This window comes from Homarus americanus, unplaced genomic scaffold (genome assembly GCF_018991925.1).
Source record: "Homarus americanus isolate GMGI-L3 unplaced genomic scaffold, GMGI_Hamer_2.0 scaffold37032, whole genome shotgun sequence".
In the NCBI taxonomy this organism is placed as follows: domain Eukaryota; kingdom Metazoa; phylum Arthropoda; class Malacostraca; order Decapoda; family Nephropidae; genus Homarus; species Homarus americanus.
In genome coordinates, this window is record NW_024731852.1 from 9,749,761 (window position 1) to 9,764,384 (window position 14,624).

Genomic DNA, 14,624 nt, shown 5'->3' on the forward strand with positions numbered 1-14,624 from the left:
TGTCTATGTTCTCTCAATATTTACGAAATGGAATAATGTCAGTAATTGTCGCATGTGGTGGTAATTTTTTCATTATATTTTATCGACGACGTGAAAATACGGCCGTAAGGTGCTAAATGCAGTAATTTACTTTGAAGGTATAAGGCGCCACAAAAGAACTAAATACCGTAATTAACCTTCATATACCTGTAAGAATAACTTATAAAAAATATACTTAACGACTCTCACAAGAGGTTCACAAACAAGGGTGAAGTGGAGTGTATCACAAGAGGATGACTTCAACTCACAGTAGAGAGAGCCAAGGACCCCTCCATCTGTGTCCCGTTCATTATGTAACACCTGTCTGTATTTGTATTAAGGGCGCAGGTATAGAGTCACAGTGTTCCTCCGCTCCGGGTGACTAGTATTATGGTCATGATTGTTACTTATTGTTTACATGTTATTTGTTGTGAACCTTGGTGTGTGTGTGTGTGTGTGTCACTGTTAAACACACACACACACCATGGAATCCCATCAGCTACACGGGTTCTGATTTTTTTCGCAGTTCATTCACCCACACCGGTAATTTGCCTATGTAGTCCATAAAACTAACTTGCTATGCGTGCTTGGTAGTTTGAGAAGGAATATCGGAGACCGCGTGGTTTGTGCTTGGGTCTTGCTTGGTAGCTGGTTTAAGGATCTGAGAACCACGTGGTTGGGGTGTGAGTTGTATTGTTGGCAGGTGGTGGAAGTGTCGTAGTTAGCGTGGGGACTGTGTTTGGCAGCCAGCCGGAGTGTCGTAGCCTCTGTTGGCAGGAGGGTAGAGTGCTAGTATCGTGGTTGTAGTTATCAGAGTTTATGTTGGCTACAGGATGAAGAGCTGGGGCCGTGGTTGTCAGTTTGGTGGAGTGAGAGAGAGAACCGTGGTTGGTTTGATTGTGGGAGAGGCCCGGCCACAAACGGCTCAGGGGACCACACTGACAAGACGTATAACAACCTGTTCCCAAGACCTCCCCCCCCCTCTCCTGGGCTACAGGGGATCCTACCCACTTCATCCACCTGTCTCACCCACCTACTTCATCCATCTCCACCTGCCTCACCCTGCTCCCTCACCATCTGTCCTGGCGCACCACTTCCCACGCCACCTGCCTCACCTTGGCCACAGGTGTCCTAGTGGTGGTAGTACGTGTTAGTCACCCTTCTTGTTGCTACTTGTGATGGCTGGCGCCTGTCACCTGCCACCGTCACCCTGGCAGTACTTCTCTGTTCCTAAAATGAGCAGCGCCTGTGTTCAAAATCACAAATATATGGAATAAATAGGAGAGGTGTATGTATCCGATATCAACCAGTTTGTGATGTGTGTAGCTGGGCTTCATGTGGCTGGCGGGCGTCGTGGTTGGCTCGTGAATGTTTGAGTGGGTGGGTCGGTAGGTGGTGTCCTTTCGAAATAATAATAATGATTCAAAGTAAAATCAATAATTTTGCCAGTTCAAGAAAACTTTTAGCTCTCATAATCTCTGCCTCTTAACTACTATACTATCAGAGAGGTGAAATGCCTCAGACCGGTTGAGTGATGTTAACGAGAACTTGTGAATTCAGGTCTGAGTGAAGTCTTGAGTGTGTCGTGTGTACGTGGTTGAGCCGTGAAGGTAAGCAATACATGACTGGGTTTTGACCTGTTAGGGCAGGAGTGGTGGGGGGGTGACCAGCAGGATGTGGGCGTGCTTTACAGATGAAGGATGTTTGCATTTGTGCATGATTGTGTGTGCTTGTTTTTTCATCCTTTGTAATTGTATTTTTATTTTCTTGTTGATGGGTGTTTACGTGTGTGTGTGTGTGGGTATGTAAATTGGCGGGCGCTCAGCTCTTAAATAAAAAAAATCGTGGGCAGCTGTGTGATCAGAGACAGTGCCTCCCCTTGTATTTTGGTTTCCTGTCGAGAGTGCTGCTGGAGTCCTGCCTATCGCCTCTACGGTGGTATTTTATGCAACGCACTGATGCAGTGACGCTAACCACCACCATACAACTCTTTAATCTATACTTAAAGGCGAGCTGTAGGGCGGGACACGTGGTCAAAGTAACTCGTGGCTTCATATTCCTGTAAACCAACGTCCGAATTCTTAGTTTGGTCTATAAATTACCTTCCAAGTTTTAAAGAGACGACACATTTAGGAAACAGCACACAGATGGAGGCAAAATAACGTCAAAATTACACTGAAACTTCATTTTGGGGATTAATTGTGTTATGAGAATCTGGGCGTGAGTAAGAGGAGGGTGTGATGTGGGCGTGAGTAAGAGGAGGGAGTGATGTGGGCGTGAGTAAGAGGAGGGAGTGATGTGGGCGTGAGTAAGAGGGATGAGTGGTGGGCGTAACACATACACGAGGGGAATTAACCTCATAACGCGCGGTGCTCTCCATTGGCTTCAGCTCCCACATTAAACAACAAAGGTCGGGGTGGGTGGCGTTGTGTCTCTGTGTGTAGGGTGACGCCTCCTCCCTCCCTTAAGTGTAGTGGTGTAGTATACATACGAGTTACACCAACCAGGAATACTCACTCGCTCACTCATCTTCACCACAAAACTATAGACCTCAGAAGCTTCAAGACCGGAGTTAAAAGGCTTGAATCCCTCTTAGTGATTCTTTGGGTTTATAGAACGATGGTTTATGTGGAGGTTATAAACGTGTTGTGTACTTGTATGATCTTGTTGTATCATGCACGTAAAGTAAGTGTGTGTGTGTGTGTGAGTAATAGGGGGAAAAGAATGATATACAGTTATTAAGATCTTTACCAGGTGACATAACAGTCAAGTAATACAGGATAAAGACAGATAAGAAGTTAGTTTGACTTGTATCAGTTTTCCAGCGTTACTTGTTTATAGGGGTGGAGGCCGTGGTAGGTTTTGGCAGGGCTGCTTCCTGTGAGAAACTAGCGAAGCGGGTCATTCACTTGACTCTCATATATTACTGAAGGCGACAGGTTAGTGTTTTATGTGGCTTTAAGCAACAGTAATGTAGGTCACTTTTCATGATATCAAAATGGACATGGAAGAGTCAGAGTAAGAATAGGTTGGCCACAGTGAGATACATTTTCCCTTCTCCATATGTCTCGGTTTGTTTAGACATAACAGCCTCTTCAAACAGGTGTGAAGAGCTGCAGGTGTGTTCTGTTCACGTTGTGTTCTCTGAATCCCCTTAGCTCAGTGGGCGCACCCCAACAGCCTCAAAATCAGGTCAGATTTGAGGTTATTTGTGGATGTAGGCGATGGGATTTTTGACCTATCAGGGAAGACTGTGTTGTGCGGAAGTACTTGAGGCTGCTCTATGAACCTGCCTACAGTTGTTGGTGGGCAGTTGGGGCATCAGCTGTAGTCGCTGCCCTTTGCCAAAATACCTCTCCCGCTACTCCATTTTGCTCAGTGTTTGAGGTGAGGGAGTGTGGTGCAGCCTGCCTTGAGTGTATGGTGGCCGGCTGTACCTGTCTAACAGGTGGTGGTGACCTGGGACTCACGGTGAGTGTCAGAAGGTTTAAAGAAGAGAAGCGGAAGGTGTCAGTGTTGTGACCGTGGGCCGGGCACATGCCAGAGGGCGGTGGAGCTATTTGAGTCAAGGGAGTGTTGGCGTGCGCGGGGCACCAGTGGCACCGTGACGCTGCCCGGGGGCGCATCGTGCCACCAGCCCCTCTCCCCTACCCGTTCTAGTGTCGACCGCCAGAGTGTCATGTTAGTGTAATCACTCGTGTCATCAATCAGCGTGAGCACCGTGTGGAGGACCACACTGACGCCACCATGGAGCGTCGGGACTCCCTCACCGACAGTGAGATGGAGGGAGAGTCTTTCTCTGAGTGCTACTCTAATTTACCCATGGAAGACAGTGTGGCCTCAATAGGAAAGGACCCCCAGTCAGTATACCCAGAAACACCCGTAAAACCTCAGTTTCCTGGATCACAACTTTTGCGCCCTAAAACCCCACACACCAGAGAGGTCTTACGCCGGTCAAGTTCCAAGCGGCAAGCGCCCCAGCCGCCCTCCAGGCCGTCGCCAAGCACCACGCCCGTACCCATAACTATGCCCGTACCTAGCAGCACCCCATTGCCCAGTACCACCACTGGTCCCGTCACCACCGTACACCTACAGATCTCCTCCGCCTCGCCCCCCAGTCAGCCAGTGACACATCAGTCCCCAGAGCACGCTCACCGGCTAGCTACGATCGTCAGTCAACCTGTGCACCCCCTACACGCGGGTGCCACTGCCGAGGCCACACCTGTGTCACCCCCGCACTCAGTGTCTTCCTCCCGCCCGTTGACCAATACTAGCCCCATGACTCCCCCACGCCCCATGTCTCCCCCACGCCCCATGTCTCCTCCGCGCCCCATGTCCCCCTCGCGTCCCATGTCCCCTCCGCGCCCCATGTCCCCTTCGCGTCCCATGTCTCCCCTCCCCACGCCCCATGTCTCCCCCACGCCCCATGTCTCCCCCTTGGTCGGTGGCAGATGGTGAGAGGGTGGCACCTCCTACGCCACAACGGTCAGAAACTTCAAGGAACTACAACAACCTTATGATTCGTCTTATAGATGAAGAGTCTGACTCTGATACCTACCAGTCAGAATCATTTGATGAGCACATAGTGTTCCAGAATCAGTTTACACCCGGAAGACCTCAGGGTGCTGGCGGCCATCAGGTTGTGACCCCTTCACAGCACCTGGCAATGCCCTCCCCTGCACAGGTCTTCACCCCACAGGTATCACAGATTATGACCTCGCCATCACAGTTCATGACTCCACGGGCACAGTTGATTATGACTTCTCCCGGACAGGTCATGAACACCCCTGTTCAGGTCATAGCCTCTCCCCAGGGTATGATCGCCCCGCCGAGGGTCACTTCTGCTCACGCCATCACTTCCCACATACCACAGACAGTAGCATCATCACAGGCCATGATCAACCCCGCACACAATTTAAGAACCAACTTTGTCCAAAATGAAGATGTGATTCTTACAGATGAAAATAACTACCATTATTCGGGGAGTTTGAACGAATTACCTTCATCGTCCCATATGGAGGACGAGGCGGAGGAGACGCTGCAGAGGGGAAGCAACCATGTGATGGTGACGCGGGGCAGAGCCAGGGTCCTGATGCACTCTGCCTCTGATCCGGGGGTATCACGACCCCGTCACCAGCACCTGCAGCAGCACCACCCGCGAGCCCCGGGCATCGCTGTGCCCCCGCCCCTCGACCACCTCAGTGAGGAGGAGGTGGGAGAGTCTGACTGCGACGGGTATGAGGACGTCCCGCGGGGAGGCAGACTACAACGAACAGACTCGGTGCTGACGGTAGCTCACCTATATGAAGACCTGCTGGTGTCCACCCGCTTCCGGTTACGTGTGACGCTCACCAACTTGACAGCTGTGGTGGTGGTGGCCGCCCTCGTCGTGCCCAACACATCTACCATTCTCTTCACCGCCTTCAGGTATTCACTCCCACCACTCTTCACTAACACCGAACCAGGCTAACACTGCACCCGCTCTGCAGTTGGTTGTGACTTGGACGCTATTAACCCTTGTGTGCTGCTTCATGGGATAGCACTTTGTGTGTTCTGAAAGGAGTAATTTTGTATTGTGTTCGTAGATGTCGTCGTGCTTGAGTATGTTGTTTAGCTTTACTACTGAGTGTTTGTACAAATGTTGATGTTTATTGTTAAACTAGTTTGGTGTGTTGTTAAACTAAATGTCGTAATTCCTCGTAATACTCACTTTAATTATATATCATACGTGAGTCACTGTGTGTATGTCCTGGCACCAACGTGTGTCAGTGGTGTGTTGGAGTCGTGGTGCTAAGTACTACTCCAGGGTCTTCATCCCCGGAGTTAATGTAGTAAACACTTTCTCTACTGTTTCCAGGAATCGATATTCATAAAGTAAATCTTAGAAAATTATTAAGAAGGTAGTTGCTGACTGTTTATCGTAATATTTTACTGATGGCGAATATCGAGACCTGGAAGTACTGAGAGAGAAGTTACTTAGACTTAAATTTACGTAATTACAGTTTTTTTTTTAATTAAGCTGATAACTTTTTCACGAATTTTTGTGACATCTATTTCATTAAATATTTGTTATCTGTGTCTTAACAATTGTAATATATCCGTGTGTTAGGGCACATAGTAACTGAAGTCGGCAGGTAAGTTGAGCATAGTGTGAGTATGAATGTTTATGTTAGCGAGACATGTACGGTGTTGGTGTTAATGACAGCTTAGAAGATCCCGGTGAAGGTGTGCCAGGTGCTGCCTTTATTTGTGATGTATTTTACGTGTCTCATATACAAAGCCCAGACTATTTTTATCTCTGGGTGTATGTGCCAATTCCTTCCTACACCAAGCACAAAGGTTGGCCAGGTATATGCTCGGTGAAATACTGTAAATATCAGAGTTGTCAGTGGGTGGGTGGATCACTTTATGTGTATTGTAGGTAAGCGGGAGGTTAATTTTTTATGTGGGTGGAGGTTCAGTCAGTGGAAGTGGCAAGGGATGGAAACTCGTCACAACCCTCGTTACCAGCCACTCGAAAAAAAAAAGGATAAATGGTTAGGGAAGAGGCGTCCAATAATTATGGAAACAGTAGTTTATTCTTAATTATTTTAGAAGACGCCCTTCAGAACAGAACCTTCGTTACCTCAGCCACGTACACAGAACGTGTTGTGTGTGTAGCCAGTCTCCCTCCTGTACCATTGCCAGCGTCAAGCTTCTGAATAATTCTGGATGAGGTGAAGAACTTTAACTCTGTCTTTACCTCAACCAATAGTAAGGTTTTAGGGTACATTTATACTGTGTAAAAGGAGAGAGTTATGCGGATGATCACTTTAAGAATGTGAAGGATGTTGAGTCCGTAATAACTACTGGGCTGCCAGCCAACAGTAGACCTGTGAGGGCGGCGTTAATATAGGCCTTGGTAATGGACGTGGGGGATTCAACAGCCTTTCTCAGCACGGTATAGTTACCAACTCACCGGCTACGTTAGAGAGAAGGATCAATGCTGTTTTGAGTTATTTAGTGTTGAAACCTGAAGTCTTGTGTAGCTTCACTGTTATTATTACTTCACACAAAATCCAACAAAGGTCTTTGAACACAATCCTGCCACAAAAGAGATTATATTGTTAGGTGTTATGGAGAAACATTTCCAGTTAAAGGCGGGTGCCAATACGTGACTGTTGGAGCGTCAGTGGGGGCGGGTGATGTTAAGGCGACAACCGCGTGTGGAGGTCAAGCAGCAGGGGTCACTGTTGGTGGTGTATACATGCATATATATAGACCAGGCGGTTGTGGTGTTGCAGGATTTTGCAGCTGCGTCCTGGTGGCTGGTGTGAGTGTAGTGGGTAATTGGTATACAGAGGACAGCAGCAGGACCCAGCATGGCTTGGCTCACGGCCAGCCACCACCCGCGTCACCTGGACCCACACTGGGGTAAATCTAACTCAGTTATGATGTTGATGTCCCCACGCACACAATCTATTCCTCCTTTGATCGTACCATCGCCGGCAATGTGCCAGATTGGGTCAAAAATCCCCGGGGAGTTCCATACATATTCAATCAACCAGCCCTTGGGAACCAAACTCCGTCAACCAGTATTCCGTCGGCAGCCTCACTCAGATGGTCAGCTTCCTAACCGTATCCTCCACTGTGTTATCCCTCTACCACGCCTGGCTCCTTCTAAACATCAAAGCCGGAGTGAGGGGTGTGGGTAAATGAGTTAATCACGGGGGTATTTTATTCCTAGGTGTGATTTGTGTGTGTGTGTGTGTGTGTGTGTGTGTGTGTGTGTGTGTGTGTGTGTGTGTGTGTGTGTGTGTCCCCCCTTGCGCCCATGACAGTCCCCTCTCCATCCAGCTCACCTGTGTAAATAATAATCCATCATCTCGCGCCGTACATTTGATCTTGTACTCGGGCACCACAGGCTCGCCTCCCCGCCACGGCAGGTGTAAGAACTCTGTTAGCTAAACTGTGTGGAACTTTATTGATTTTTCATATCCCCCCCCCTTTTTTTAGATCCCAATTGACATATAAAGTTACTTGATTTGTTCGATACTGTACTACTTTTAGGAACATACTTTTTTTTTTTTGACTATTGAATAAAATTAGTGTTTCTGTAGGATTAATAACTTGTTAGTATTATGTCACCTTTGAATCCCCAGAATTTAAACATGTACAAACATTTAGGTGTGCTTGGCAGATGAATGTGTTAGTTCAGATTTTTAGGCCATACAATCACTATAAGAGTTGTTTTTACACACACACACACACTCACACCGTATATATTATGTAGTTCTGTTTGTGTTCTAATATCAGTAACTATTCTCATTTGATTATAATATGTTATACAGTATTGACTAATTGCTCCTTTGTCCAATGTGTTTTTTGTGCTCTACTAATATTAAAAAGATAACGAAAATGTTCTCCAGCTCCTGTACCTCTGTTTATCTATTTCTTACATGGATACCATTCTGAAATGAAAGAATTGTTATTATATTTTATTATTATTATTATTATTATTAGTAGTAGTAGTAGTAGTAGTAGTAGTTTGTTAGTCTGGGTAACATGTAACTGACTGTGTTTCTTGTGTTTACAGATTAGTGTTTGGGACGTTGTTCCCGGCCTACTATTCCTACAAGGCTGTCAAGACCAAAAACGTAAAAGAATACGTAAGTATTGTGTCCATCACAGAACGTTATGTTTCTTATTACTGCAGCTGCTGTTTCTCATACGTGTATGTATTTAAAAATGAAGAAAAGAGGCTTTGAACATTTATCATATACCTTTCATATCATTGTTATAAAGATCTGAATTGAATAGATTGGTTTTGTGACTGAATATAAACCACCTTTTAGCTACCCAGTACATATTTAAAGTCATTTTAATAGTAAACCTTTAGATTTTTTTTTCTGTCAACCAATACATAACTGCTTTTGCTTTTATCAATGGTAGCAAAATGTATAATGGAATATGTTATTATTTTGGTGAGGTCAACCATTTCCCCAGCTTTATTTATCTAGTTTTCATTGGTATCAAATAAAAGTCCATCCAGATCAATTGAAACCAATTTTCGTAATACAGTTTCGCAACCGATTCATCTGTCATATAAATTCAGTTGAAACATAGCCGTGTAAACCAACTTTATAACCCATGTGTGTGTGTGTGTGTGTGTGTGTGTGTGTAAGGGTCTGGCACTCAATGGTCTGGCACCTCCAGTGTTCGCAGAGGGATTGTAGGTTAGGCGGAACATGACTTCGAGATAGGAACTGACACACACTACCTTCCGACCACCTGTCTTGTCATCCTGATCTCCTGTGATGTTTTGAGTAATATAGTATTTAGATTTTATTGATATCGATTTTAATATTTAGTGCATTCGTTCGTTGTGTTTAATGTATCCGGTCTAAGGAATTTTTAATTATACAGTTTAAATAATAGTGTTTATTCTGTATTTTGTCGTATTCAGTATTCATTTATCAGTTTAGATTTTGGGTTAGTCGACGGGAAGAAGTTAGTTCAATGTTCGGCAACGTGACACAGGTGAGCTGAAAATAATCATCATCGTATAAAAGAGAGCTGTGGTAAATAAACAATTTTAAATATCAAGATGTTTAAATATCGTATAGACATCTGATACGTTAAGATTAGTGGTAAAAAAATACTCGGCATTCAGTGGTAAAAACACAAGAGACTATCGGCATTCAGTGGTAAAAAACACAAGAGACTATCGGCATTCAGTGGTAAAAAAAACAAGAGACTATTGGCATTCAGTGGTAAAAAAACAAGAGACTATCGGCATTCAGTGGTAAAAAAAAAAGAGACTATTGGCATTCAGTGGTAAAAAAACAAGAGACTATCGGCATTCAGTGGTAAAAAAACAAGAGACTATCGGCATTCAGTGGTAAAGAACAAGAGACTATCGGCATTCAGTGGTAAAAACAAGAGACTATCGGCATTCAGTGGTAAAAACAAGAGACTATCGGCATTCAGTGGTAAAAACACTATCGGCATTCAGTGGTAAAAAACACAAGAGACTATCGGCATTCAGTGGTAAAAAAAACAAGAGACTATTGGCATTCAGTGGTAAAAAAACAAGAGACTATCGGCATTCAGTGGTAAAAAAAAAAGAGACTATTGGCATTCAGTGGTAAAAAAACAAGAGACTATCGGCATTCAGTGGTAAAAAAACAAGAGACTATCGGCATTCAGTGGTAAAGAACAAGAGACTATCGGCATCAGTCATCAATGGGTTCTGTATACGGTGAAGGAGGCTACCTGGAAGGCGTGTGAAGGGTGGTAATTTATCTGGTTTTGTACACTTTAAAGAGGAAAACAAGGCGAGAGTAACACAAAGTCAGTCAGTTGTGATGAAAGGGTGTTGTTTGTACGAGTTAGATGAATGTATAATAACAGATGGTGTCGTGTTATATACAGTTCTTTCTCCATTAGTGTAACTTTAAAGGGAGGGAAGGAGAGAGTTATGGACCACGCCTCTTTAAGTCCTAATATTTATACTGTTTTGTAAGGCGCCTCGAATACCAACGTAGATAAAAAACAGATTCATTCATTTTTTCAATCAGTAGAAGCCGGAAGACTTTTGTTAGGGTATGTTTCTTTCCACTGTCTGAAGAATTTTCTGTCATCTGAGTTGTGAAGACCAGTTTTCGTGTTGGGCTGCTCTCTTGTGTAATTGAATTTGGACTGAGAAACGTTATGCTTTAGTGTTGTTTAGAGAGAGAGAGAGAGAGAGAGAGAGAGAGAGAGAGAGAGAGAGAGAGAGATCATCTGCAGGTCTTGAGCCAAACTTATGACGCATCTTTTAAGGGTGTGTTTACTGTATGAGATGGAGCGAATCGGAGACCACTTTTACGAAATGACTTTAATGAATCACTGTCATTTAAGAGTTAGATAATTCTTTCTTATTGTATTATATTTTAAAATAATCTTATGAACTTTGGAGAATTGACTTGTGATGAGTATTGACCAGGGCTTGTGTGTGTGTGTGTGTGTGTGTGTGTGTGTGTGTGTGTGTATTTTGGGTTAAAAAGGTTATGGTGTTGGTGATACTCGGGTCCCCCTCCTTCCTTCACCCACCCACCCACCTCCACCCACCCACCCACCCACCTCCTCCACCCACTCTGCCTGTTTAGCTGCCTCTTCCCCGTTCTTCTTGTGTTGATTGTGATTGTTTTTTATATTTTCTCCTCATTGAATATAAAGAGCGTATAGTGACTCCCTGTTCGTTGGATGTCTGTCGTGTCTGTCTACCATAGTCGTTGGTATTTAGTCACCCAAGAATAACTTTTTGGGTCAGAATGAGAGTTGGTCCACTGCTTCATATCAATAATAATTAGATTTAGTGTAATATTCCAACTTCATTTACTGACATGTGTTGGCTTATTTTGGTATATAAATTGCGGCGGCTTGGGTAAACATCACCTTCAGTAATAGTCTAGTTATAATTTGCATATACTGTAAAGAGTTTGTTTTATATGCCAACAGCTCTAGGGCCTTTACATGTGCCTCCTAATACATTTAAACTCAGGTGGACTAAACCATTCTCTTTACACGTGAAACACAGCAGTGACGCAGATAAAACAGTTGATATTCACAGATGACGTATATAAACATTTTGCTTATGTTGCTAGTGTTATTGTTCCACCAGGTGATAATAATTAACCTGATAGTTACCTGTGTTAGTGTGGCTACCTTCCCCATAGTGTTGCGTAAGACTCACTGTGTACCTGAGTGTGTCCAGGGTACTCATTCAGTCAGACCCGTCATTATCCGGAACACCACTCTGCCATTGTGTTTATCTTAACGTTGTCGATGTTGTGAGTACTGTACTTGATGAGCTTTCACACTCTCTCTAAGTCACTGTTTTCGTAGCTATGTGTGTCCTACTGAAAATAAACATGTGGTTGTTTTGTCGATTGCCCTTGTTTGAATTGACTTAGTGTTTGCCATTATTTGTATACTTGCACTGTCTGAAATTTCTGTTCATCTGCGTGTTACTTGATCAGGTGTGTCTGTGACCGTGTGGAGTGTAACCATGTGTCACGCGTTTTAATTAGTGGGGAAAACATTTTGAGGACCTTGATGTGATCGATGTTGGTGAATTTTGTATAAATGAACGAACGATATTGTGTTGAAGTTGACATGTAGTGGGAAGAAAGACTGTGAATGCGTGAGGGAGGGAGATTGGGGAGTAGGAAAGGATATACAGAGAGAGAGAACAGGCAGGGAGGGTGTTGAAGGCCACTACAGCCGGAACATTTTCCATCAGACTGCCAAGCTCGCTGGCCGTGAACCAGCCCAGCTGATCACTAAGCGAAGATAGTCACACGTGTTTATTTTGCACCACAAGTACTCGAAAATAGTCTCCTAAAGAATTATATTATAAAGTCTCCTGCATACCCCGTCGTAGCCTTGTCTTGACCACTGACTTTAAGGTATTTTGATGTGAAGACTTATTGGGAGTTGTAGTTTGATAAAGTAATAAGGTGTCCGTAAAGTTATTGATTGGTGTTTGGTTTTGTTATTCTTTCACTTACAGTTATAGATGGATAGAATATATGTATAGATACGCGTTCATAAAGCTTTGGGAGTTCCCTTTACGGTTGGGATTATGTTAGGTAAGTTTATGCCAGATCTCTCGTGTGATTTTTGGAATTTGACGGACTTTCTTTAGCTATACCATTTTATACTCTGGTCACTTATAATGGGAGCCAAGTAGTACATATCAGAAGCGTATTGGAATCATAAAGAAGAATAAACACATGTATTTTACACAACTTCTCCGTTAAGTCTATCTCGAAATTAAGAGACCGTAACCTTGGTCATGACGGCTGGCAAGCAAAAAACAGGCCCTCTGACGTGTGGTGTTTTGATTGGTTGATAAGCATCTAAGGCACACAACTATAATTAGAATAAGTAGTTACCCTACACTTGGCAAGTGGAGGGTAAGTCCATGTGTAGCGTTGCTGGTAACAACAACACGTGTGATTACTGCCATGTGTCGTGGTATCTGATATATGGTAATGAAACCTTTTCTCGAGTACAAGTCTGAGTTGAGATTGTTTTATAGTAAATGGTGAGTAGAGTGCATTGGGCTGTGAGCAGCCACTTGGTGCAGATGCAGCAATTACTGTTAAGTGGCAGTGGGAGGGGTGCGCCCTCCCTCACCCTCCACCACCAACATCTTGTACACGCACACCTCCCACACACTGTAGCAAAAGTCAACATGGATTATCTTCATCTGATATACTTCATGATAACATGTCTTGGTTGTGAAGTCTGTTTCAACTTTGAGGGTACGAAACGGCTCTGCCTTCTACATAAAAACACAATGACTTGTCCACAATTAAAAGATCCTTATACAGGCATATCATGTTTAGTTTTATCTTGTGTTCTAGAACAATTAGTTGTTAACGATCAACTTCCTGCGTTGATTAATCACAAAGTTGATTTCCGTGTTGTTATTTTTTAGAACTCATTACAACTCCCAAGAATGACAAGGCTTAGACTAGTTGATACCTTGTGAGGAGAACGGTGAGGGGCGGAACCAGGATACCTTTAACTCTCCTCACTTCCTCACTCTCCGGGAAAGGTTCCAAGTCTTGATCTGTTTACACACTGTGACAGGAAGACTTCACCCCCGTTTTATCTTTACAAAAAATATAAAATATATACCTGTATATATTTTTTGGGGAGGAACATGTAATTGTCGTCGCAGTTTGTTGTTTGAATCATAGAATCGTACTGTACGTTAATGTGATTTAAATAGGACTTTATCTCATAATTCTCAGTTGTTGGTGGACTTGTGTAATTACTAACCTTGTTGCGCTGTTGAAGAACAGTATTAAACTTATAACATGAATTTTTTTTTAGGATCGTACGATAGTTATTTGTAATATTAAATGTATACCTCGAAGCACCATATGCGTAATTGCAGTTTGTTCTATTGTCTATATACTATACCTTCATATCAATTGTGAACCTAATAATGGCCGCCTTAACCACAACACCTTTTTTCTTTATAATGTTTTGTTTGTATATTGTGGAATTGTCAGTGTTATTAACTTAAATTATATTTTAATTTATGATAACCGTTCAGCTGTAGGTTCAGTGCAGATAACAGCAGGTGGTTGATGAGTTGGGGCAGCTGAACCTTTATGGTAGGTACACGTGAGGTGTGGCCAGGGAAGGGAAAGATAAAGACTAGAAAAGAAAGGAGGAAGAGTAGGGGGGGGAATCTAAGAGAAGCAGGGGGGGAAACCGAGGAGGTGGTCGTGGCAGCTGAGAGAGAGAGAGATCAGGTGATTCACTGTAGCGGTATGTCCTCATTATGATCATTATTGTGTGTCAGCAAGGTTCCCACCACGGCCAAATGCTCCCTTCTGTGTTGCACATAGGCACCTCCACTTACACACTGGCTCAAGATATCCATATGTCTGTTCTGATTTACAAGTGACGTATCTGTCATACCTGTAAGGGCAAGAAACTTTCCCTCGGGAACTCCTCCGCCTTGGCAGGTTTAAATTTAATATCTTGTGATTTAAAGTGAAGTGAAAGTGAGCGATTTAATCATAAAGTGGAAAAAATATCTCAGTCTTAGTCCAACAAGA

The 14,624-nt window shown here is 43.8% G+C and overlaps 1 protein-coding gene across 4 annotated transcripts in view; it reads left to right on the plus strand.

The window, feature by feature from the left end:
- Window positions 1-4,393: 4,393 nt before the first annotated feature.
- LOC121868046 overlaps window positions 4,394-14,624 on the plus strand; it is a 41,554-nt gene continuing 31,323 nt past the window's right edge. For 3 of the 4 annotated variants that reach the window (XM_042368309.1, XM_042368307.1, XM_042368308.1), the window contains exons 1-2: window positions 4,395-5,445; window positions 8,594-8,666. In XM_042368309.1, coding sequence (XP_042224243.1) covers window positions 4,427-5,445; window positions 8,594-8,666 — 1,092 coding nt within the window. In that variant the 5' untranslated portion in view covers window positions 4,395-4,426. Of the gene's footprint in view, window positions 5,446-8,593; window positions 8,667-14,624 lie in introns of all 4 variants that reach the window. The other variant, XM_042368310.1, reaches the window with a different exon arrangement.